The sequence below is a fragment of the Tympanuchus pallidicinctus genome, unplaced genomic scaffold, assembly GCF_026119805.1.
Source record: "Tympanuchus pallidicinctus isolate F22 unplaced genomic scaffold, pur_lepc_1.0 scaffold15, whole genome shotgun sequence".
NCBI lineage: Eukaryota > Metazoa > Chordata > Aves > Galliformes > Phasianidae > Tympanuchus > Tympanuchus pallidicinctus.
In genome coordinates this window covers 21,852,379-21,877,220 of record NW_026294669.1, presented here as the reverse complement: position 1 = coordinate 21,877,220, position 24,842 = coordinate 21,852,379, and the positions used below count along the sequence as shown (strand labels likewise).

Here is a 24,842-nt window from a genome sequence, read left to right as displayed (position 1 = left end):
CATCTTAGATCCTCCTGGAAAACCTGAAGTTATTGATGTCACTAAGAGTACTGCATCGCTGGTATGGACAAGACCAAAGCATGATGGTGGTAGCAAGCTTATTGGCTACTTTGTTGAAGCTTGCAAATTACCTGGTGACAAATGGGTCCGGTGCAATACAACGCCACATCAAATACCTCTGGAAGAGTACACTGCTACTGATCTGGAAGAAAATGCTCAATATCAATTTAGAGCAATTGCTAAGACAGCAGTTAATATTAGCCGACCTTCAGAACCTTCTGATCCAGTGACCATTCATCCAGAAAATGGTGAGAAATGCAAAAACATTTGAGAACTCTGAGAATCTATCCATATTGAACTAATAGTCATGAGAAGAATGGGATGCTTACCTCTTACTAAACTGATTAAATCTTGTGCTCTTTCCCTTCAGTTCCTCCCAGAATAGAGTTGGATCTATCTATGCAATCACAGCTAACAGTAAAAGCTGGAACTAATGTACGTCTGGAGGCCAAAGTATATGGAAAACCAATGCCAACCATCACTTGGAAGAAAGAAGGAGAACATTTAAAGCCATCAGAAGGTGTTAAGATAACTACTAAGAGAAATCTTGCTGTTGTTGAACTGTTCAGTGTTAACAGGAAGCAAACAGGAGACTATACTATAACTGCTGAAAATCCAAGTGGATCAAAGTCAGCAACTATTAGGCTTAAAGTACTTGGTAAGCTAAACACCATCTGTTAATAAATGCATTTGTGGTTAAATTATATAGCAAGAGCTAGAGGTTTCACATACTGTTGTTTATTCTTCTAGATAAGCCTGGTCCTCCAGCCTCTGTAAAAATCAAGCATATGTATGCAGATCATGCAATGCTTTCTTGGGAGCCTCCTCTAGAAGATGGAGGTTCAGAAATTACTAATTACATTGTTGACAAACGTGAAACAAGCAGACCAAACTGGGCCCAAGTCAGCGCCACTGTACCCATTACAAGTTGCACAGTGGAGAAACTAATAGAAGGGCATGAGTACCAGTTCCGTATATGTGCTGAGAACAAATATGGTGTTGGAGACCCTATATTGACTGAACCAGCAGTTGCTAAGAATCCATATGGTAAGTGTTTAGCAGGCTATCTTCACAAGTCACTGTTTTTTGTGGGTTGTTTTTTTTTTTTTTTTTTTTTGTATACACTTATGGATGTCAACATAACTTTCAAATAAATCTTTACAGATGTACCCGGACCTTGTGATCCACCTGTAATCAGTAATGTAACAAAAGACTTCATGACTGTTAGCTGGAAGCCACCAGCTAATGATGGTGGGTCCCCAATAACTGGTTATATACTTGAGAAGCGTGAAACTAAAGCTCTTAACTGGACAAAGGTAAACAGGAAGCCTGTCATTGAAAGAACTGTTAAGGCTTCAGGACTCCAAGAAGGAACAGAATACGAGTTCCGGGTGATAGCATTGAATAAGGCTGGACCTGGCAAGCCTAGTGCACCATCCAAAGCGGTGTATGCTCGTGATCCTCAATGTAAGCTTAAAGTCTCAGATATTTTCCATGGTATTTCCAAATATGTTTGTACAGCATTTGGTATAATTAACTTTATGCTATTTTAATTCTCAGATCCTCCTGGCCCACCTGCTTTCCCGAAGGTGGTTGACACTACTCGTAATTCAATAAGCCTGTCATGGAGCAAACCAGCATATGATGGTGGAAGCCCTATTATTGGTTATCTAGTAGAATCAAAAAGAGCTGACACAGACAACTGGGTCAGATGCAATCTTCCCAAGAACTTACAGGCTACACACTTTGTGGTAACAGGGCTGATGGAAGATACAGAGTACCAGTTCCGCATATATGCTGTCAATAAGATTGGATACAGTGATCCAAGTGATGTCCCTGATAAACACACTGCGAAAGATATTTTAAGTATGTTCATGGAAAGTATATTACCATGTTCACTTTTGTTTTAATTCATGGGATGGCTTTTAAATGAAGGGTTTGTCACACATCATTTAAAAAAGGATTAGTTTGGAATGTGTCATTTCTCAAAGGAATGTTGTTTAAAAGTAACTAATTTGGAAAAAAATGGGGCAGTTAGGAACTGAGAAGAATTGTACTGGTGTCTGCATTTTTCATTTATATGCCAGATACTCTTCCACTTCCTATTTTTTCTCTTACTAATCATAAATCAGACTTTTCAGGTAGTCTTCATGTCTTCTAAATAATTTGAAGCCAAAATTGTTATTCTAAGAGTCTGTGCATGACACTATGTAAACGTAAACTGGAACGCAGGAAATTCCATCTGAACATGAAGAAGAACTTTAATTTAGAGGATGCCAGAGCACAGGAACAGACTACCTGGAGAGGTTGTGGATCTCTTTCACTGGAGATATATAAAACCCAACCAGACTTTCCTGTGTAACCTTCTACAGGGAACCTGTTTTAGCAGGGAGATTGGATCTGATGGTCTTCAGAGATCCCTTCCAAGTCCCATGATTCTGTGAGACTTATTTCCTAAGAGCTGTACTGGCTTCTATATTCATTTTGCCATACATAGAAAATCATTCCTTCACAGAACTGCTTTGGTTCAAGAAAAGTAGTACAGACTTCGTACTCCTTTGAATTATGGAGGAAATTAGAGTCCTTTTTATATGATAAGTAATGTAAACGATGGAAAAAAATAATGGAAATGATGGCAAAGTCTATACTTGATCTTGAAATGAGAATCAGGACACAAACTCACTAATATCATCATGGACAAAAGAATTGGTTAATCTAGTGGAATGCCTGTAAAGCAGTACTCTTGTCAGAGAAACCTTAGTGATAGTCATCATAAAGGTTATGTTTTAATCACCTCATTTTTGTTTAACAGTTCCTCCTGAAGGAGAACTTGATGCAGAACTAAGGAAAGTACTTGTATTACGTGCTGGAGTCACAATGAGACTTTATGTGCCAGTAAGAGGACGACCACCTCCCAAGATTACGTGGTCTAAAGTGGGTGCCAACTTAAGAGACAGACAAGGATTAGAGATCAAATCAACTGATTTTGATACCTTCCTGCGCTGTGAAAATGTAAACAAATACGATGCTGGAAGATACGTCCTCAGTCTGGAGAATAGTTGTGGTAAAAAGGCATACACCATTGTTGTGAAAGTACTTGGTAAGTGCCAGAGTTTTCCCCAGAATAATATAATGGTTCAATTTGTAACTTTTTTTTTTTTTTTTGCATCTCATTTACTAAATTAAATCCATGGGATTTGTGCTTATCTAGATACTCCAGGCCCTCCTGTTAACCTTGTTGTAAAGGAAGCATCTAAAGATTCTGCTTATATAACATGGGAACCTCCACTAATCGATGGTGGCAGTCCAATCACAAATTATGTTGTTGAAAAACGTGATGCAGAAAGAAAGTCATGGTCCACAGTAACAGCAGAATGTCCAAAGACAAGCTACAGGATAACTAACTTAGAAGAAGGCAAATCCTACTTCTTCAGGGTTTTTGCTGAAAATGAATATGGTATCGGAGACCCCTGTGAAACTCGTGATGCTGTTAAAGCTTCTGGTAAGAAAAATCAGTCAATTTCTCCTGTTTTGATATTCAATTCTTTTTTTTTTTTTTTAGCCTGAAAGGACACTAACTATACTTTTTTTCCTCTTCTAGAAACACCTGGGCCAGTTGTGGATCTAAAAGCTTCAGCTGTAACAAAATCATCTTGCAATTTAGTATGGAAAAAGCCTATCAGTGATGGTGGAAGCCGTATTTTTGCCTATGTTGTGGAGGTTCTCATTGGTGAAGATAAGTGGCAAGAAGTGATGCGGTCAAAGAACCTTCATTATTCAATGAGAGACCTAAAGGAAGGTCAAGAATACACGTTCAGAGTTAGAGCCCAAAATGATGCTGGATATGGAACTCCAAGGGAGCTCACAATTGTGGCAAGAGATGATGTTGGTATGAAGCAACTTAAAAGATAATTTTCACTCACCAAACCACATTTATTTCATGCTTAGCATCGTTGCTATATGTACATGTATATCAGATGCCTCTAAAAGGAAGAAAATTTTTCTGTGAGGGTGGTGAGGCACTGCAGCATGGAAAACTCTGGCCCAGGGAAGCTGTGCGTGCCCCATTCCTGGAGATGTTTAAGGCCAGATTGGATAGGGCTTTGAGGAGCCTGAGTTAGTAGGAGATGTCCCTGTCACTGACGTGGGGGTTGGAATTAGATGGTCTTTAAGGTCCCTTCCAGCACAGACCTTTCTATGATTCTCTGAAAAGAGCATCTGAATTTTATCTCAGAATTTACACTTACTTTAATAATTGATCTTTTTATTTTATTTTATTTTATTTTTTTACAGTGGCACCTGATCTTGATTTAAGAGATCTACCTGATTTGTGCTATGTAGCTAAAGAGGGTAGCAATTTCCGTCTTAAAATCCCTATCAAAGGCAAGCCTTTCCCAACTGTAACTTGGAAGAAAGATGAAGACAAGGCACTTACTGAGAGTGGAAGAGTTGCTTTTGAATCTACGGCAGTAAACACAACACTTTTAGTACGTGACTGCCAGAAAGCTGATGCTGGAAAATACACAATCACTTTGAAGAATGTTGCTGGCAGCAAGGAAGGCACCATTTCTGTGAAAGTTGTTGGCAAACCTGGCATACCAACAGGTCCAGTGAAATTTGATGAAGTCACAGCTGATGCCATGACCTTAAAATGGGGTCCTCCAAAAGATGATGGTGGTTCAGAAATCACTAACTATGTTATAGAGAAAAGAGATAATATAAGCAATAAGTGGGTGACTTGTGCCTCTGCAGTCCAGAAAACTACATTTAGAGTTACACGGCTTCATGAAGGAAATGAATATACGTTCAGGATCAGGGCTGAAAATAAATATGGAGTAGGTGAAGGTCTTAAATCTGACCCTGTTGTTGCAAAACATCCATTTGGTAAGTAATCATTATAATATTGCAATTGTTATAAAAAGGTTTTAGGGGTGATATTCATTGTTAATGATGCTGCATTTTTTAATATTGTTTAGATGTGCCCGATGCTCCTCCACCCCCCAACATTGTTGATGTTCGACATGATTCTGTATCTTTAACTTGGACAGATCCCAGAAGAACTGGAGGCTCACCAATCACAGGTATATTCCCAAAAGCCTCCTTACTATTCCGGTTCTTAATAGTTTGGGAGAATAATTGGTTGATTTCACTGTTTTACTTTCTGTTCTTTCTGTATGATGAATCTTCTAAAAGGCCTAATTTCAAAAGAAGGAAGTCAGGAAGTGCCTAACCAAGAAAGTTTTTATGCAGAGAGACAAAACAGCCAAAGCACCAAAAAACTATCACGGCTACATGTTACATCACTTGGGGCTGTACAATTTGCATTACAAGCGTCTCACTGTTTTTCTTAGATACATCTGTAATGTATGTCCACATCTGTTTCTTAATCTGGTTTTCAGTGTTGTCTTGTGCAATTCCTACGTGACATACCATGCAAACAGTATGATATTTTGCAAATGTGTGGTAAATGAAGATCTCTAGAAATCCTCTCATTTTCATCTCACATTTATCTTCTAGGTTATCATATCGAATTCAAAGAAAGAAATAGTCTTTTGTGGAAGAGAGCCAATACAATTCCAATCAGAATGAAAGATTTCAGAGTGACAGGATTAACTGAAGGACTGGAGTATGAGTTCAGAGTAATGGCAATCAATATAGCTGGAGTAGGTAAACCAAGTCCACCATCTGAACCTGTTGTGGCACTTGATCCCATTGGTAAGTTTATAAGGAGAACAAAATGAAAATTCTGAAAGCTGAAATCACTGTTTTTTGACCATGGTTTACCATTTTTTCTTTAAGATCCTCCTGGGAAACCTGAAGTTATCAATGTAACAAGGAACTCAGTAACACTTATTTGGACAGAACCAAAATATGATGGTGGACATAAGTTAACTGGCTATATTGTTGAAAAGCGTGATTTGCCTTCGAAGACTTGGACTAAAGCTAATCATGTGAATGTTCCAGACTGTGCATTCACTGTAACTGACCTTACTGAAGGTTCCAAATACGAGTTCAGAATTAGAGCTAAGAACACTGCTGGGGCTATCAGTCCTCCATCTGAATCCACAGGAACCATAATATGCAAGGATGAGTATGGTACGTAGATGGCATCAAAATTAATTCTATTTGAATAATTAATATCGTGCCAAATCCTTTTTTTTTTTTTTTTTTTTTTTGTTTATTTGTTTGTTTGGCTGGTTATTTTACTATCTTCTTTGTAAATGAATCGATGGTTTGTTTGTTTGTTTTTACAGAGGCACCAACAATTGTTATCGAACCTACTTTGAAGGAAGGTTTAACAGTGAAAGCAGGAGACACAATTACTGTATCTGCTATTAGTATCCGTGGTAAACCACCTCCAACTTCAGCATGGTCAAAAGCTGGAAAAGATTTTAGACCTTCAGAGCTTGTGCACATTGAAACTACACCCACATCTTCTACCCTAACCATCAAATATGCAGCCAGAAAGGATTCTGGAGAATACACAATCACTGCAACCAATCCTTTTGGCACTAAACAAGAGAGTGTACATGTGAAAGTTTTAGATGTTCCAGGACCTCCAGGGCCTATTGAGATCAGCAATGTTTCAGCAGAAAAAGCCACTCTGACATGGTCACCTCCTGCAGAAGATGGTGGATCACCAATCAAATCATATATTCTTGAAAAGAGAGAAACTAGCCGATTGCTCTGGACATTAGTGGCTGAAAATATCGAGACTTGTAGGCATGTTGTTAGCAAACTCATTCAAGGAAATGAGTATGTTTTCCGTGTCTCAGCAGTAAATCAATATGGCAAGGGTGAACCAGTACAATCAGAACCAGTTAAAATGGTGGACAGATTTGGTAAGTTGAACAAGCGAAGAAGTTCAAGTATACTTTTAATAATCTCTGAGGACTTGATTTTTTTCTGAACTTTGTACTTTCTTCTTTTCTATCAGGTCCCCCTGGTCCTCCTGGAAAACCAGAAGTAACAAATGTGACTAAAAATACTGTGACAGTTACCTGGAAAAGGCCAGTAGATGATGGCGGAAGTGAAATCACAGGTTACTATGTGGAGCGGAGAGAAAAGAAAGGTTTAAGATGGGTCAGAGCAACAAAGAAACCAGTTTCAGATCTTAGATGCAAAGTAACTGGTCTCCTGGAAGGAAGTGAATACGAATTCCGTGTCAGTGCAGAAAACAGAGCGGGAGTTGGACCACCAAGTGATGCTTCAAACTCAGTCATGTGCAAGGATGTTGCATGTTAGTATCATGCTTTTTAATTTTTGAGTGGTGGTTGGGGGATAATTTTAGACAGTATAAGAGTTATTTACTCTTATGATGTAACGTAATGTGGTATTTTATCTTTTCCTCATTTTTCAGACCCACCTGGTCCACCTGCAAATCCAAGAGTGACTGATACTACAAAGACAAGTGCATCTTTAGCCTGGGGCAAGCCTCACTATGATGGTGGTCTTGACATCATTGGCTACATAGTGGAGCATCAAAAGGAAGGAGAAGAAGAATGGGTAAAAGACACGACAGGGACTGCTTTAAGAATCACTCAATTTGTTGTTGCTCATCTGCAGACAGGAGCCAAATACAATTTCAGAATCTCTGCCATGAATGCTGTAGGTACTGGTGAACCAGCACTAATTCCCAGTGTGGAAATCAAAGAGCGGGAAGAAATTCCTGACTTTGAATTAGACGCTGAGCTAAGAAGAACACTTGTTGTCAGAGCTGGGTTAACTATTCGGATTTTTGTGCCTATTAAAGGACGTCCAACTCCAGAAATTACATGGACAAAAGATGATGTTTCACTCAAAGGACGTGCTAGTATTGAAAATACAGACTCTTTTACACTCTTGATTGTCACAGAGTGCACCAGATATGATGCAGGAAAATACGTATTGACACTTGAAAATGCTGCTGGTAAGAAGACTGGTTTTGTAAATGTGAAAGTCTTGGATACACCAGGTCCACCAATAAACCTTAAACCTAGAGAAATCACCAAGGACAGCATCACCCTCCAATGGGATATGCCTCTGATAGATGGTGGTTCCCGTATAACAAACTATATTGTTGAGAAACGTGAATCAACTCGCAAAGCATATTCAACAGTCACAACAAAGTGCCAGAAGTGTTCTTTCAGGATTCCTAATTTGTCTGAGGGATGTGAATACTATTTCAGAGTGTTGGCTGAAAACGAGTTTGGTATTGGCGAACCAGCTGAAACTGCAGAACCAGTAAGGGCTTCTGAGGCACCGTCACCACCTGACAGCCTTAATATTATGGATGTAACACGAAACTCAGTTAGCCTGGCTTGGCCAAAACCAGAACATGATGGCGGCAGCAAGATCACTGGATATGTAATTGAAGCACAGAGAAAAGGAACAAACCAATGGGCACACATTACAACTGTAAAAACATTGGATTGTGTAGTGAAGAATCTAACTGAAAATGAAGAGTATACTTTCCAGGTTATGGCGGTTAACAGTGCTGGGAGAAGTGCCCCAAGAGAAAGCAGACCAGTTATTATCAAGGAACAAACAATGCTTCCAGAGTTTGACCTTCGTAGTATCTACCAGAAAACAGTCATCGCCAAAGCTGGTGACAATATCAAGATTGAAATCCCTGTGCTTGGTCGTCCAAGGCCAACTGTGACTTGGAAGAAAGAAGACCAGATACTTAAGCAAACGCAAAGGGTAAATTATGAAAATACTGCAACGGCAACCATACTAAACATCAATGAATGTACACGAAGTGATAGTGGTCGATATCCACTGTCAGCTAAAAATATTGTGGGAGAAGTTAGTGAAGTTATTACAGTTCAAGTTCATGATATACCTGGACCTCCTACAGGACCAATCAAATTTGATGAAATTTCTTCTGACTTTGTAACGTTTTCATGGCAGCCTCCTTTGAATGATGGAGGTGTACCAATAAGTAATTATGTCGTAGAGATGCGTCAAACTGACAGTACCACATGGACTGAACTGGCAACCACAGTGATACGTACTACGTTTAAAGCCACTCGTCTTAATACTGGAGTTGAGTATCAGTTCCGAGTCAAAGCTCAAAACAGATATGGAACTGGTCCAGCCATTACTTCAGAATCTGTAGTTGCCAACTATCCATTTAAGGTGCCTGGACCACCTGGTACTCCTCAGGTGATTGCAGTCACCAAAGAAACTATGACCATTAGCTGGAATGAGCCAATTACTGATGGTGGAAGCCCAATTCTGGGTTATCACATTGAAAGGAAAGAACGAAATAGCATTCTTTGGCAGACTGTAAGTAAAATGCTGGTATCAGGCAATATCTTTAAATCAACTGGACTTAGTGATGGCATTGCATATGAATTCCGTGTTATAGCAGAAAATCTGGCTGGCAAGAGTAGGCCAAGCAAGCCATCTGAGCCTGTATTTGCTTTAGACCCAATAGATCCACCTGGTAAGCCAGTACCTCTGAACATTACAAGACACGCAGTGACACTGAAGTGGACTAAACCGGAATATAATGGAGGTTTTAAGATAACTGGCTACACTGTTGAAAAAAGAGATCTTCCTAATGGCCGTTGGCTGAAGGCTAATTTCAGCAACATATTAGAGACTGAATTCACTGTCAGTGGTTTGACAGAAGATGCTGCCTATGAATTCCGTGTGATTGCTAGAAATGCTGGTGGGGCTGTGAGTCAGCCCTCTGAGCCATCAGATGCAATAACTTGTAGAGATGACATTGAAGCACCAAGGATAAGTGTGGATGCTAAATATAAAGACACCTTAGTGCTGAAAGCGGGTGAAGTTTTCAGACTTGAGGCTGATGTATCAGGTCGCCCTCCACCAGCTATGGTATGGACAAAAGGAGAAAAAGAACTTCAAGACACAGCAAAACTAGAAATAAAGACAGCAGACTTTTCTACTGTTCTTATCAATAAAGATTCTTCAAGAAGAGACGGCGGTGCCTATACACTTACTGCAACAAATCCTGGTGGCTTCGCCAAGCATATCTTCAATGTTAAGGTTCTTGATAGACCTGGTCCTCCAGAAGGGCCATTGGCTGTGTCCGAAGTCACTGCAGAAAAATGTGTGCTGTCATGGTTACCTCCTCTGGATGATGGAGGAGCAAAGATTGACCACTATGTGGTTGAAAAACGTGAAACCAGTAGATTGGCATGGACAGCTGTAGCCACTGAAGTTCCGCTGACTAAACTGAAGGTTACTAAGCTGTTGAAGGGCAATGAGTATGTGTTCCGTGTTATGGCTGTTAACAAATACGGAGTTGGTGAGCCTCTTGAATCAGAGCCAGTTCTTGCAGTAAATCCATATGTGCCACCTGATCCACCTAAAACACCTGAAGTTACAGCAATAACAAAAGATTCCATGGTTGTCTGCTGGGGCCATCCTGATTCTGATGGTGGGAGCCCAATAACTAACTACATTGTGGAACGACGTGACAGAGCTGGTCTTCGGTGGGTAAAATGTAACAAGCGAGTTGTTACTGACTTACGTTACAAAGTGTCCGGACTGACAGAAGGTCATGAATATGAATACAGAGTCATGGCTGAAAATGCTGCTGGAGTTAGTGAGCCAAGCCCAACTAGTCCATTCTATAAAGCTTGTGATACTGTATTTAAGCCTGGTCCCCCAGGTAATCCTCGTGTTTTGGATAGCAGCAAGTCCTCTATTACAATAGCATGGAATAAACCAATATACGATGGTGGTTCAGAGATTACAGGTTATATGGTTGAGATTGCACTACCTGAGGAAGATGAGTGGAAGATTGTAACTCCTCCAGTAGGACTAAAGGCCACTTCTTTTACTATCACTGACCTAAAAGAAAACCAAGAGTATAAAATCCGGATATATGCTATGAATTCTGAAGGTCTTGGGGAACCTGCTCTTGTTCCTGGGACTCCTAAAGCTGAAGAAAGACTGCTACCCCCAGAGATTGAACTTGATGCAGAACTTCGTAAACTTGTAACTATCAGAGCCTGCTGTACTCTAAGACTCTTTGTTCCAATTAAAGGAAGACCAGCACCAGAGGTAAAATGGACGAGAGAACATGGGGAATCTCTGGATAGAGCAACCATTGAATCAACAAGCTCTTATACTCTACTTATTGTTGAAAATGTAAATAGATTTGATAGTGGCAAATACATGTTGACAATTGAAAACAGCTCAGGTAGTAAGTCAGCATTTGTGAATGTCAGAGTACTTGATACTCCAGGGGCACCTCAAGATTTGAAAATAAAAGAAGTTACAAAGTCATCAGTTACACTCACATGGGAGCCTCCTCTCATAGATGGTGGCTCTAAAATAAAAAATTACATTGTTGAAAAGCGTGAATCAACAAGAAAAGCTTATTCAACTGTTAATGCCAATTGCCACAAGACCAGCTGGAAAGTTGATTCACTGCAAGAAGGCTGCAATTACTACTTCAGAGTCCTAGCTGAAAATGAATATGGAATAGGCCTTCCAGTTGAAACTTCAGAATCTGTGAAAGTATCAGAAAGACCACTTCCACCAGGAAAGATAACTTTGTTGGATGTGACAAGAAATAGCGTATCCTTATCTTGGGAAAAACCTGAGCATGATGGTGGTAGCAGAATTCTGGGTTATATTGTAGAAATGCAAAGCAAAGGCAGTGAAAAGTGGTCAACTTGTGCTACAGTGAAAGTTACTGAAGCCACTATCACAGGATTGATCCAAGGTGAAGAATACACTTTCCGTGTTTCAGCTCAGAATGAAAAAGGTGTCAGTGATCCTCGCCAGCTGGGTATACCAGTTGTTGCAAAAGACCTTGTGATTCCACCAGCTTTCAAACTACTGTTCACTACTTTCAGTGTTCTAGCAGGAGAAGACTTAAAGGTTGATGTTCCTTTTGTTGGTCGACCCAAACCAGCAGTCTTTTGGCATAAAGATAATGTGGCATTGAAGCAAACTACCAGAGTCAATGCAGAAAGTTCAGAAAATAACACAGTGTTAACGATAAAAGAAGCATGCAGAGAAGATGTGGGAGCATATTTAGTTAAACTTACGAATTCTGCAGGTGAAGCAACTGAGACCTTAAATATTGTTGTCCTTGATAAACCAGGACCCCCAACTGGACCAGTCAAAGTAGATGAAGTAACAGCAGATAGTATTACCATTTCTTGGGAGCCACCCAAATATGATGGTGGTAGCTCCATTAATAATTATATTGTAGAAAAAAGAGACACTTCCACCACCATTTGGCAGATTGTGTCTGCTACTGTTGCAAGAACAACGATAAAAGCGTGTAGATTAAAGACTGGCTGTGAATATCAATTCAGAATCACAGCTGAAAACAGATATGGAAAGAGCACCTATCTCACTTCAGAGCCAGTTGTAGCCCAATACCCATTTAAACTTCCTGGTCCACCTGGAACGCCTTTTGTAACGAGCACATCAAAAGACAGCATGGTGGTACAATGGAATGAACCAGTCAATGATGGTGGTAGCAAGATCATTGGGTATCACTTGGAGCGCAAGGAGAGAAATAGCATTCTGTGGGCTAAGCTGAATAGGACACCTATTCCAGATACCAAATTTAAGACAACTGGCCTTGAGGAGGGTCTTGAATATGAGTTCAGAGTTTATGCAGAAAACATAGTAGGTATTGGAAAAGCAAGTAGAGCATCTGAATGCTATACTGCACATGACCCATGTGACCCTCCCGGACGTCCAGAACCTTTAATTGTCACAAGAAGTTCAGTAACGCTTCAGTGGAAGAAACCTATATATGATGGTGGAAGTAAGATTACAGGTTATGTTGTTGAAAAGAAAGAACTACCTGATGGTCGCTGGATGAAAGCAAGTTTTACAAATGTAATTGATACCCAATTTGAAGTAACTGGTCTGGTTGAAAACCAGAGATATGAGTTCCGTGTTATAGCACGAAATGCTGCAGGTGTTTTCAGTGAGCCGTCTGAGAGCTCGGGTGCCATTACAGCAAGAGATGAAGTAGAACCACCTCATATAACTATGGATCCAAAATACAAAGACACAATTGTAGTACATGCTGGTGAATCATTCAAGTTGGAAGCTGATGTTCATGGCAAACCAATACCTTCCATTCAGTGGCTAAAAGGTGATCATGAGCTCACAAACACTGCTCGTATGGAAATTAAAAGTACGGATTTTGCAACAAGTCTCAGTGTGAAGGAAGCTATTAGAGTTGACAGTGGTCAGTATGTGCTATTTGCAAAGAACGTTGCGGGCGAAAAGAAAGTTCCTGTTCATGTCAAAGTTCTTGATAGACCTGGACCACCAGAAGGACCTGTTGAGATTACAGGTGTCACTGCTGAAAAATGTATGTTATCATGGAAACCTCCACTACAAGATGGCGGTAGTGATATTTCACATTATGTTGTGGAAAAAAGGGAAACCAGTCGCCTGGTTTGGACTGTCATTGATTCAAATGTGCAAACACTCAGTTGCAAAGTAACTAAACTTTTAGAAGGAAATGAATACGTTTTCCGTATCATGGCAGTAAACAAATATGGCGTTGGTGAACCTCTTGAATCTGAACCAGTACTTGCAAAGAACCCATTTGTAGTGCCACTTCCACCAAAGGCTCCAGAAGTCACAGCCATTACCAAGGATTCTATGATAGTTGTTTGGGAAAGGCCAGCCTCGGATGGAGGTAGTGAAATCCTAGGCTATGTCCTTGAAAAACGGGACAAGGAAGGTATTCGCTGGACAAGATGTAACAAACGCCTGATAAGTGAACTGCGATACAGAGTGACTGGGCTGATCGAAAGTCATAATTACGAGTTCAGAGTTTCAGCTGAAAATGCTGCTGGTCTCAGTGAACCAAGCCTACCTTCTACTTACTATAAGGCATGCGATCCTATTTATAAGCCAGGACCACCCAACAATCCTAAGGTTGTGGATATTACAAGATCATCAGTTTTCCTTTCATGGAGTAAACCTATTTATGATGGTGGCTCTGAAATTCAGGGATACATTGTAGAAAAATGTGATGTAAGTGATGGTGAGTGGGCAATTTGTACCCCTCCAACTGGAATTAAGAACACCCATATGGAAGTAGAAAAACTAGTGGAAAAACATGAATACAAATTCCGTGTCTGTGCAGTTAATAAAGCAGGAGTTGGAGATCATGCAGATGTTCCTGGTTCTGTTATTGTGGAAGAAAAGATGGAGGCTCCAGACCTTGACCTTGACATGGAATTAAGGAAGATCGTAAACGTGCGGGCAGGAGGTTCCTTGAGACTGTTTGTTCCCATCAGAGGTCGTCCAACACCTGAAGTAAAATGGGATAAAGTGGATGGTGAGATCAGAGATGCAGCCATTATTGACACCACTAGCAGCTTTACTTCCCTTGTTCTAGACAATGTCAACAGATTTGATACTGGAAAATATACCCTGACTTTAGAAAACAGCAGTGGAACAAAGTCTGCCTTTGTCAGTGTAAGAGTACTGGATACTCCAAGTGCACCTATTAATTTAAAAATCAGAGAGATCACTAAAGACTCTGTTTCACTTTCGTGGGAGCCTCCTCTCTTGGATGGTGGAGCAAAAATAAAGAATTACATTATTGAAAAGCGTGAAGCAACAAGAAAGGCATATGCAGCTGTTGTAACAAACTGCCACAAGACTTCATGGAAAGTAGATCAACTTCAGGAGGGCTGCTATTATTTCTTTAGAATCTCTGCTGAGAATGAATATGGAATTGGCCTCCCTGCAGAAACCAGTGACCCAATTAAAGTTGCTGAAGTTCCTCAGCCTCCTGGGAAAATAACAGTGGATGATGTCACAAGAAACAGTGTTTCACTAAGCTGGGCAAAACCTGAACATGATGGTGGCAGCAAAATTATACAATATATTGTTGAAATGCAAGCAAAGGGTAGTGAGAAGTGGTCAGAGTGTGCTCGTGTGAAAACACTTGAAGCAGTTATTACTAACTTAACTCAAGGGGAAGAATATCTTTTTAGAGTAATGGCTGTAAATGAAAAGGGTAAGAGTGATCCTAGAGCACTTGCGGTTCCAGTAGTTGCCAAAGACTTGGTGATTGAACCTGATGTAAGGCCTGCTTTTCACAGTTACAGTATCCAAGTGGGACAAGATCTGAAAGTAGAAGTACCAGTTTCAGGTCGACCTAAACCAACTGTTACCTGGGTAAAAGATGGCCAGACACTAAGGCAGACAACAAGAGTCAATGTCAGTGATGTGCCAGATCTCACTGTACTGAATATTAAAGAAACTAGCAAAGAGGACACTGGTACTTACGAAATCACAGTGGCCAATGTTGTTGGGCAGAAGACTGCCTCTATTGAAATTATAACTCTAGACAAACCTGACCCTCCAGTTGGACCTGTGAAGTTTGATGAAATAAGTGCAGAAAGTGTTACCTTGTCATGGAATCCTCCAGCATACACAGGTGGCTGTCAAATCACCAACTATGTTGTTCACAAGAGAGATACAACAACCACTGTATGGGAAACAGTTTCAGCTACTGTTGCAAGAACTGTACTAAAGGTGACTAAACTAAAAACTGGTTCAGAATATCAGTTCAGAATATTTGCCGAGAACAGGTATGGGCAGAGCTTTGCATTGGAATCTGCACCAGTTGTAGCACAGTACCCATACAAAGAACCTGGACCTCCTGGCACACCATTTGTGACAATAGTTACAAAAGACTCCATGGTCGTACAATGGCATGAACCAATAAATGATGGTGGCAGTAAGGTACTGGGCTACCATCTTGAGAGAAAGGAGAAGAACAGCATCTTATGGACTAAAGTGAATAAGACTATTATTCAGGACACAAGTTTTAAGACAACTAACCTCGAAGAAGGAATTGAATATGAATTTAGAGTTTCTGCAGAAAATATTGTTGGTATAGGTAAAACAAGTAAAGTTTCTGAGTGCTACGTAGCTCGTGATCCATGTGATCCTCCAGGTCGCCCAGAAGCTATAATAATAAAAAGAAGCTCTATTACTCTACAGTGGACCAAACCAGAATATGATGGTGGAAGTAAAATTACTGGGTATATTGTAGAGAAACGTGACTTACCAGATGGTCGCTGGATGAAAGCTAGTTTCACAAATATCATTGAAACTCAGTTCACTGTAACAGGGCTTACCGAAGACCAAAGATACGAATTTAGAGTCATTGCAAAGAATGCTGCAGGTGCAATAAGTAAACCTTCTGACAGTACAGGACCAATAACAGCAAGGGATGAAGTTGAACTTCCACGAATTTCAATGGATCCAAAGTACAAAGAGACAATTGTTGTAAATGCTGGTGATACATTCAGACTTGAGGCTGATGTTCATGGAAAGCCACTACCAACCATTAAGTGGTACAAAGGAGATAAAGAGCTTGAGGAAACTGCTAGATATGAGATAAAGAACACAGATTTCAGTGCATTAATAATTGTAAAAGATGCTATTAGAATTGATGGTGGGCAGTTTATTTTAGAAGCCTCTAATGTTGCAGGAACAAAGACAGTACCAGTAAACGTAAAAGTCCTGGATAGACCAGGCCCTCCTGTGGGCCCTGTCCAAGTAACCGGAGTTACAGCTGAAAAATGTTCATTGGCATGGTCTCCTCCTCTTCATGATGGTGGCAGTGATATTTCTCATTATATTGTAGAGAAGAGAGAAACTAGTCGCCTAGCATGGACTGTTGTTGCTTCAGAGGTTCTACCTACAATGCTGAAAGTAACAAAACTTTTGGAAGGAAATGAATATATTTTCCGTATTATGGCAGTTAACAAATACGGAGTTGGTGAACCGCTGGAATCTGTGCCTGTAATGATGAAAAATCCATTTGTGGTTCCTAGTCCACCAAAGGCCTTGGAAATCACCAACATCACAAAGGATTCTATGACTGTCTGCTGGAGCCGACCAGATAGTGATGGTGGTAGTGAAATCATAGGGTATATTGTAGAAAAGAGAGATCGAGCAGGTATCAGATGGATAAAATGCAATAAACGACGAATTACAGATCTGCGACTAAGAGTTACAGGATTAACAGAGGATCATGAGTATGAATTCAGAGTTTCTGCTGAAAATGCTGCTGGATTGGGTGAGCCAAGCCAAGTTTCCCCTTACTTTAAAGCCTGTGACCCCATGTTCAAGCCTGGCCCGCCTACAAATGCCCATATTGTGGATACCACTAAAAGTTCAGTTACGCTTGGCTGGAGTAAACCTATTTATGATGGTGGCTGTGAAATCCAGGGATATCTTGTAGAAATCTGCAAAGCAGATGAAGATGAATGGTCACTTGTTACTCCACAGACAGGTATACGTGCCACTCGATTTGAAATCAAAAAGCTTACTGAACATCAGGAATATAAACTACGAGTTTGTGCTCTCAACAAGGTTGGTGTAGGAGAGGCTGCATCAGTTCCTGGTACTATTAAACCAGAAGACAAACTTGAAGCTCCAGAACTTGATATTGATTCAGAGCTAAGGAAAGGGATAGTGGTTAGAGCTGGTGGCTCTGCTAGGATCCACATACCATTCAGGGGACGACCAATACCTGACATCACATGGTCTCGAGAAGAAGGTGAATTCACAGAAAAAGTTCAAATTGATAAAGGCGTAAACTACACACAACTCTCAATTGACAACTGTGACAGAAATGATGCTGGAAAGTATATTCTTAAGTTGGAGAACAGCAGTGGTTCTAAATCTGCTTTTGTTATAGTAAAAGTCTTAGATACACCAGGACCACCACAAAACTTAATAGTAAAGGATATAAAGAAGGATTCTGCTGTACTATCTTGGGAACCTCCAATTATTGATGGTGGTGCAAAGATAAAGAACTACGTAATAGACAAACGTGAGTCAACCAGGAAGGCATTTGCAAATGTAAGCGCGAAGTGTGGCAAGACAAGCTTTAAAGTTGAAAATCTTACAGAAGGAGCAATCTATTACTTCAGAGTCATGGCTGAGAATGAATTTGGAATTGGTGTTCCAGCTGAAACAGCAGATGCTGTGAAAGCCTCTGAGCCACCTCTGCCTCCTGGGAAAGTAACACTCACTGACGTTACTCAGAGAAGTGCATCACTTACATGGGAAAAACCAGAACATGATGGAGGTAGCAGAATTTTGGGATACATTGTTGAAATGCTGCCTAAAGGAACAGAAAAATGGAGTGTTGTTAGTGAGACCAAAACATGCAGTGCAGTTGTTTCTGGTCTGAGTCCAGGCCAAGAATATCAATTCCGTGTGATTGCCTACAATGAAAAAGGCAAAAGTGATCCCAGAGCACTTGGAGTTCCTGTGATAGCTAAAGACTTGACAATTGAGCCAAGTTTTAAGTTGATGTTTAATACATACAGTGTACAGGCTGGAGAAGATTTGAAAGTAGAAGTACCATTTATAGGTAGACCAAAACCTACTATTACTTGGACAAAAGATGAACAGCCACTGAAACAAACAACCAGATTAAATATTGAGAATACATCAACGTCAACTATTCTACATATTAAAGAAAGCAACAAAGAGGACTTTGGTAAATATACAGTAACGGCATCAAACACAGCAGGCACAGCAAGCGAGCAATTGAGTATAATTGTACTGGAAAAACCTGGCCCACCACGAGGACCTGTGCGCTTTGATGAAGTTAGCGCAGACTTTGTTGTTTTATCATGGGATCCACCTGATTATACTGGTGGCTGTCAGATAAGTAACTATATAGTAGAAAAGCGTGACACCAGCACTACCACATGGAATATTGTGTCAGCAACTGTTGCAAGAACAACTATCAAAGCAACAAAGCTTAAGACAGGTTCTGAATACCAGTTCAGGATTTCTGCTGAAAATAGATATGGAAAGAGCTCTCCTTTGGACTCTAAGCCAGTTGTTGTGCAATACCCCTACAAGGTGCCTGGGCCACCTGGAACCCCATTTGTAACAGCAGCTTCCAAGGACCATATGATTGTACAATGGAATGAACCAGTTAATGATGGAGGAAGCAAAGTTCTTGGCTACCATCTTGAACGTAAAGATAAGAACAGCATTCTTTGGATAAAACAGAACAAGTCACTCATTGCAGACACCACATATAAAACAGATGGCCTTGAAGAAGGTCTTGAATATGAGTTCAGAGTTTCTGCTGAAAACATTGTTGGCGTTGGCAAAGTCAGCAAAGTATCAGAGTTATATGTTGCCCGAGATCCATGTGACCCACCTGGCCGCCCAGAGGCAATTGTTGTTACAAGAAATAACATTACACTGAGGTGGAAGAAACCAGAATATGATGGTGGAAGCAAAATAACTGGATATATTGTAGAAAAGAAAGAACTACCAGACGGTCGGTGGATGAAAGCCAGCTTTACAAATGTTTTAGAAACAGAGTTTACAGTAAGTGGTCTTGTTGAAGACCAACGATATGAATTCAGAGTCATTGCAAGAAATGCAGCTGGTTGCTTGAGTGAACCATCTGAAAGTACAGGGCCCATTACAGCCAGAGATGAAATTGAAGCACCGGGAGCTTCTCTGGATCCTAAATACAGAGATGTCATTGTTGTTCATGCTGGAGAAACCTTTATTCTTGAGGCTGATATTCATGGCAAACCTATTCCTGACATTACATGGTCAAAAGATGGTAAAGATCTTGAAGAAACAACTGCAAGAATGGAAATTAAATCTACTATTCAGAAAACAACTCTTACAGTCAAAGACTGTGTAAGAGTAGATGGAGGTCACTATACTCTTAACCTCAGAAACGTTGGTGGCACAAAATCTATACCTATTACTGTAAAAGTGCTAGATAGGCCAGGACCTCCAGAAGGGCCTTTGAAGGTTACTGGTGTAACAGCAGAAAAATGCTACTTGGCATGGGCTCCGCCTTTACATGATGGTGGTTCCAGTATCTCACATTATATCATTGAGAAGAGAGAGACAAGCAGGCTTTCATGGACACAAGTAGCTACAGATGTGCAGGCCCTTAGCCACAAAGTAACTAGACTCCTTGCTGGCAATGAGTACATTTTCCGTGTAATGGCAGTGAACAAATACGGAACAGGAGAACCCTTGGAATCTGAGCCAGTTGTGGCTTGTAATCCATACAAACCTCCCGGTCCTCCTTCAACACCTGAAGTTTCAGCGATCACAAAAGACTCAATGGTTGTAACGTGGAGTCGTCCAGAAGACAATGGGGGAGCTGAAATTGAAGGATACATACTTGAAAAACGAGACAAAGATGGTGTCCGGTGGACCAAATGCAATAAGAAACGGCTGACAGACTTGCGATTCCGAGTAACAGGTCTTACTGATGGGCATTTCTATGAATTTAGAGTTTCTGCTGAAAATGCTGCAGGTGTAGGGGAACCCAGTGAGCCGTCCATTTTCTATCGTGCTTGTGATGTATTATATCCACCAGGTCCACCAAGCAATCCAAAGGTTACAGATACTTCCAGGTCATCAGTTTCTCTTGCCTGGGGTAAGCCCATTTATGATGGTGGTGCTCCAGTTAAGGGATATGTAGTAGAAGCAAAAGAAGCAGCTGCTGATGAATGGACTACTTGCACCCCACCAACAGGGCTACAAGCAAAACAATTCACTGTAACAAAACTTAAAGAGAACCAGGAGTACAACTTCCGCATCTGTGCCATCAACTCAGAAGGAGTAGGAGAACCTGCTACTATACCTGGCACAGTTATAGCAGCGGACAAGACTGAACCTCCTGAAATTGAACTTGATGCAGATCTCAGAAAAGTAGTCATTGTACGTGCCAGTGGTACCTTACGTTTGTTTGTCACTATCAAAGGAAGACCAGAACCTGAAGTTAAATGGGAGAAAGCAGAAGGAACAATTAGTGATCGAGCTCAGATCGAAGTCACTAGTTCCTACACAATGTTGGTAATTGACAATGTGAATCGATTTGATAGTGGCAAATACAATCTAACTTTAGAGAACAACAGTGGCAAAAAAACAGCTTTTGTTAATGTCAGAGTGCTTGATACACCTAGTGCACCAGTGAACCTGACAGTCAGAGAAGTGAAAAAAGATTTTGTAACACTGGCGTGGGAACCACCACTTATTGATGGTGGAGCTAAAATTACCAACTATGTAGTTGAAAAGCGAGAATCTACAAGAAAAGCATATGCCACAATTACAAATAACTGCACTAAGAATTCCTTCAAAATTACTCAGCTACAAGAAGGATCTAGTTATTATTTCCGTGTTCTAGCTGTAAATGAATATGGGGCTGGCTTACCAGCAGAAACACCTGAGCCAATTAAGGCTTCAGAACCACCTTCTCCACCTGCAAAGGTCATTCTTGTTGATGTAACTCGCAACTCTGCTTCAATTAAATGGGAAAAGCCAGAGAGTGATGGTGGCAGTAAAATTACTGGTTATATAGTAGAAATGCAAACTAAAGGAAGTGTGAAATGGAGCACATGTACCCAAGTAAAAACATTAGAAGCAACAATAACAGGATTAACTATGGGAGAAGAATACAGTTTCAGAGTGATTGCTACTAATGAAAAAGGGAAAAGTGATCCAAGAGAACTTGGTGTCCCAGTCATTGCAAAAGATATTGAAATCCAGCCATCTGCTGAGCTCCTTTTCAACACATTCACTGTGAAAGCTGGAGATGATCTTAAGATTGATGTGCCATTCAGAGGGCGACCTCTTCCATCCATTTGCTGGAAGAAGGATGGGAATCCCTTAAAAGAGACAACCAGGGTGAATGTTCAGACATCAAAGACTTCAACTTCACTATCCATCAAGGAAGCTTCACATGAAGATCTGGGACATTATGAGTTACATCTTTCAAATTCTGCTGGATCAACAACTGCTTCTTTAACTGTAGTTGTTCTTGACAGACCAGGACCACCAACTGATGTTCATATTGATGAAGTTAGTGCTGATAGTGTAACTTTATCTTGGAAACCTCCAGAATATGATGGTGGGTGCCATATTAGCAATTACATTGTGGAGAAACGAGACACTACCACAACAACCTGGGACATAGTATCTGCAGCAGTTGCAAGAACATCAATTAAAGTATCACGACTTACTACCGGTTCTGAATATCAGTTCCGTATTTGCGCAGAAAATCGTTATGGGAAGAGCACACATGTTAATTCTCCATCTGTTGTGGCAGAGTATCCATTTAAGCCCCCAGGACCTCCTGGTACTCCTCATGTGGCACATGCAACTAAAGCTTTCATGATTGTAACTTGGCAGGTACCAGTTAATGATGGAGGTAGCAGAGTACTAGGATATCACTTGGAACGTAAAGAAAGAAGCAGCATTCTTTGGGCAAAAGTCAACAAAAGTCTTATAACTGATACACAGATGAAAGTTACAGGTCTTGATGAAGGTCTGATGTATGAATATCGTGTGTATGCCGAAAACATTGCAGGCATAGGCAAATGCAGTAAATCATGTGAACCAGTTGCTGCAAGAGATCCGTGTGATCCTCCTGGTCAACCAGAAGTTACTAATATTACAAGAACATGTGTCTCACTGAAATGGACTAAACCAGAATATGATGGTGGAGCTAAAGTAACAGGATACATTATTGAGCGCAGAGAGATGCCAGATGGTCGCTGGTTAAAGTGTAATTTCACAAATGTGCAAGAAACATACTTTGATGTAGGTGGACTTACGGAAGACCAGCGTTACGAATTCCGTGTGATTGCAAAGAATGCTGCTGGACTCTTCAGTCAGCCATCTGAATCAACCGGACCTGTGACCGTAAAAGATGATGTAGAGGCTCCAAGAATTATGATAGATGTTAAATTCAGAGATGTTGTAGTTGTGAAAGCTGGAGAAGTGTTTAAAGTCAATGCTGATATTGCAGGGCGGCCAATACCAGTAATTTCATGGACAAAAGATGGCAAAGAACTTGAGGGAAAAGCTAGAGTTGAAATAGCCTCAACAGACTATGCTACTGCAATAACAGTTAAGGACTGTATCCGAGGTGATTCAGGACAGTATGTACTAACATTACAAAATGTTGCAGGAACAAAATCTTTGGCAATTAATTGCAAAGTACTTGACAGACCTGGCCCACCAGCAGGCCCACTAGAAATAACTGGCCTTACTGCTGAAAAGTGTCATTTATCATGGGGACCTCCTCAAGAGAATGGAGGTGCAGATATTGATTATTATGTTGTAGAAAAACGTGAGACCAGCAGAATTGCATGGACAATTTGTGAAGGAGAGCTTAAGACAACATCCTGTAAAGTGACAAAACTGCTGAAGGGTAATGAGTATATTTTTAGAGTGATGGGAGTTAACAAATATGGTGTTGGTGAGCCACTAGAAAGTGTTGCTGTCAAAGCCTTAGACCCATTTACGGTTCCAAGTCCACCTACTTCTTTGGAGATCACCAGTGTAAGCAAAGATTCAATAACTTTGTGCTGGGCAAGACCTGAGTCTGATGGAGGCAATGAGATCTCTGGCTACGTAATTGAAAGACGTGAGAAAACTAGCCTAAGATGGATACGTGTAAACAAAAAGCCGGTATATGATTTAAGAGTGAAATCATCTGGTCTCCGTGAAGGATGTGAATATGAATTCCGAGTTTATGCAGAAAATGCTGCTGGTCTCAGCCTTCCAAGCCAAAGCACACCATTAATTCGGGCAGAAGATCCAATCTTCTTGCCATCTCCCCCATCTAAACCAAAGATTATGGATTCCACAAGGTCAAATATCACAATTGGGTGGACAAAGCCACTGTTTGATGGAGGCGCTCCAGTAACTGCATACACAGTTGAATACAAGAAAACTGATGAAACTGACTGGACAACTGCTATTCAGAACTTAAGAGGTACAGAGTACACCATAAGTGGGTTAGTGTCTGGCTCTGAATATGTCTTCAGAGTGAAATCCATCAACAAAATGGGTGTCAGTGAACCAAGTGACAGCTCAGAACCTCACTTGGCAAAAGAAAGAGAGGAAGAACCTGCTTTCGATATTGACAGTGAAATGCGAAAGACACTAACTGTAAAGGCTGGTGAATCATTCACAATGACAGTTCCTTTCAGAGGCAAACCAGTCCCAAATGTAACATGGAACAAACCAGATACTGATCTCCGTACACGAGCAAGCATTGATGTTTCACATAATCGCACATCTCTTACTATTGAAAAGGCAACAAGAAATGATTCTGGAAAATACACTTTAACGTTGCAAAACGTCCTGAACACTGTTACCTTGACTTTAGTTGTCAAAGTTCTTGACACTCCTGGCCCGCCATCTCATGTAACAACAAAAGATGTAACTAAAGAATCTGCTGTGTTATCTTGGGATGTTCCTGATAACGATGGTGGGGCACCTGTGAAGAACTACGTCATTGAAAAACGAGAAGCTAGCAAGAAAGCATGGGTCACTGTGACGAATAATTGTCATCGCCTGTCATATAAAGTAACTGGTTTACAAGAAGGTGCCATTTACTACTTCAGAGTTTCTGGAGAGAATGAGTATGGTGTTGGAGTGCCTTCTGAGACCAAGGAGGGAACCAAAATAACAGGTATGTTTCACTAAAAAAAAAATAATTCTGTAACATATAACAATGCATGTTCTGAAATGTTTATTTCAAAATAATATAAAAGATATTTAATCTGTTTATAATAAGAAAATTAAATATGTGGTAGATACGTTTGTGATTTTACAAAAGAAAATGCTGAACAACAGCATAAATTTTAAATTTTATTTGCATTTTACTGAAAATGTTCTAACATACAAATTCATTACCAAAAAAAAAAAAAAAAACAAAAAAAAAACCAAAAACCAACCCTCAATCCAGTGTAATTGCTAACATAAAAAGGAATAATTTCTTGTTGCTT

At 40.4% G+C, this 24,842-nt stretch overlaps 1 protein-coding gene across 7 annotated transcripts in view; it reads left to right on the top strand.

The window, feature by feature from the left end:
- TTN (titin) overlaps nt 1–24,842 on the top strand; it is a 239,716-nt gene that overhangs the window by 186,846 nt on the left and 28,028 nt on the right. For all 7 annotated transcript variants that reach the window (XM_052675513.1, XM_052675512.1, XM_052675511.1 and 4 more), the window contains 15 exons: nt 9–308; nt 431–718; nt 811–1,107; nt 1,225–1,527; nt 1,621–1,926; nt 2,873–3,160; nt 3,272–3,562; nt 3,662–3,949; nt 4,354–4,944; nt 5,037–5,141; nt 5,578–5,775; nt 5,860–6,156; nt 6,315–6,902; nt 6,998–7,300; nt 7,421–24,526. In XM_052675513.1, coding sequence (XP_052531473.1) covers nt 9–308; nt 431–718; nt 811–1,107; nt 1,225–1,527; nt 1,621–1,926; nt 2,873–3,160; nt 3,272–3,562; nt 3,662–3,949; nt 4,354–4,944; nt 5,037–5,141; nt 5,578–5,775; nt 5,860–6,156; nt 6,315–6,902; nt 6,998–7,300; nt 7,421–24,526 — 21,549 coding nt within the window. The remainder of the gene's footprint in view (nt 1–8; nt 309–430; nt 719–810; nt 1,108–1,224; nt 1,528–1,620; nt 1,927–2,872; nt 3,161–3,271; nt 3,563–3,661; nt 3,950–4,353; nt 4,945–5,036; nt 5,142–5,577; nt 5,776–5,859; nt 6,157–6,314; nt 6,903–6,997; nt 7,301–7,420; nt 24,527–24,842) is intronic.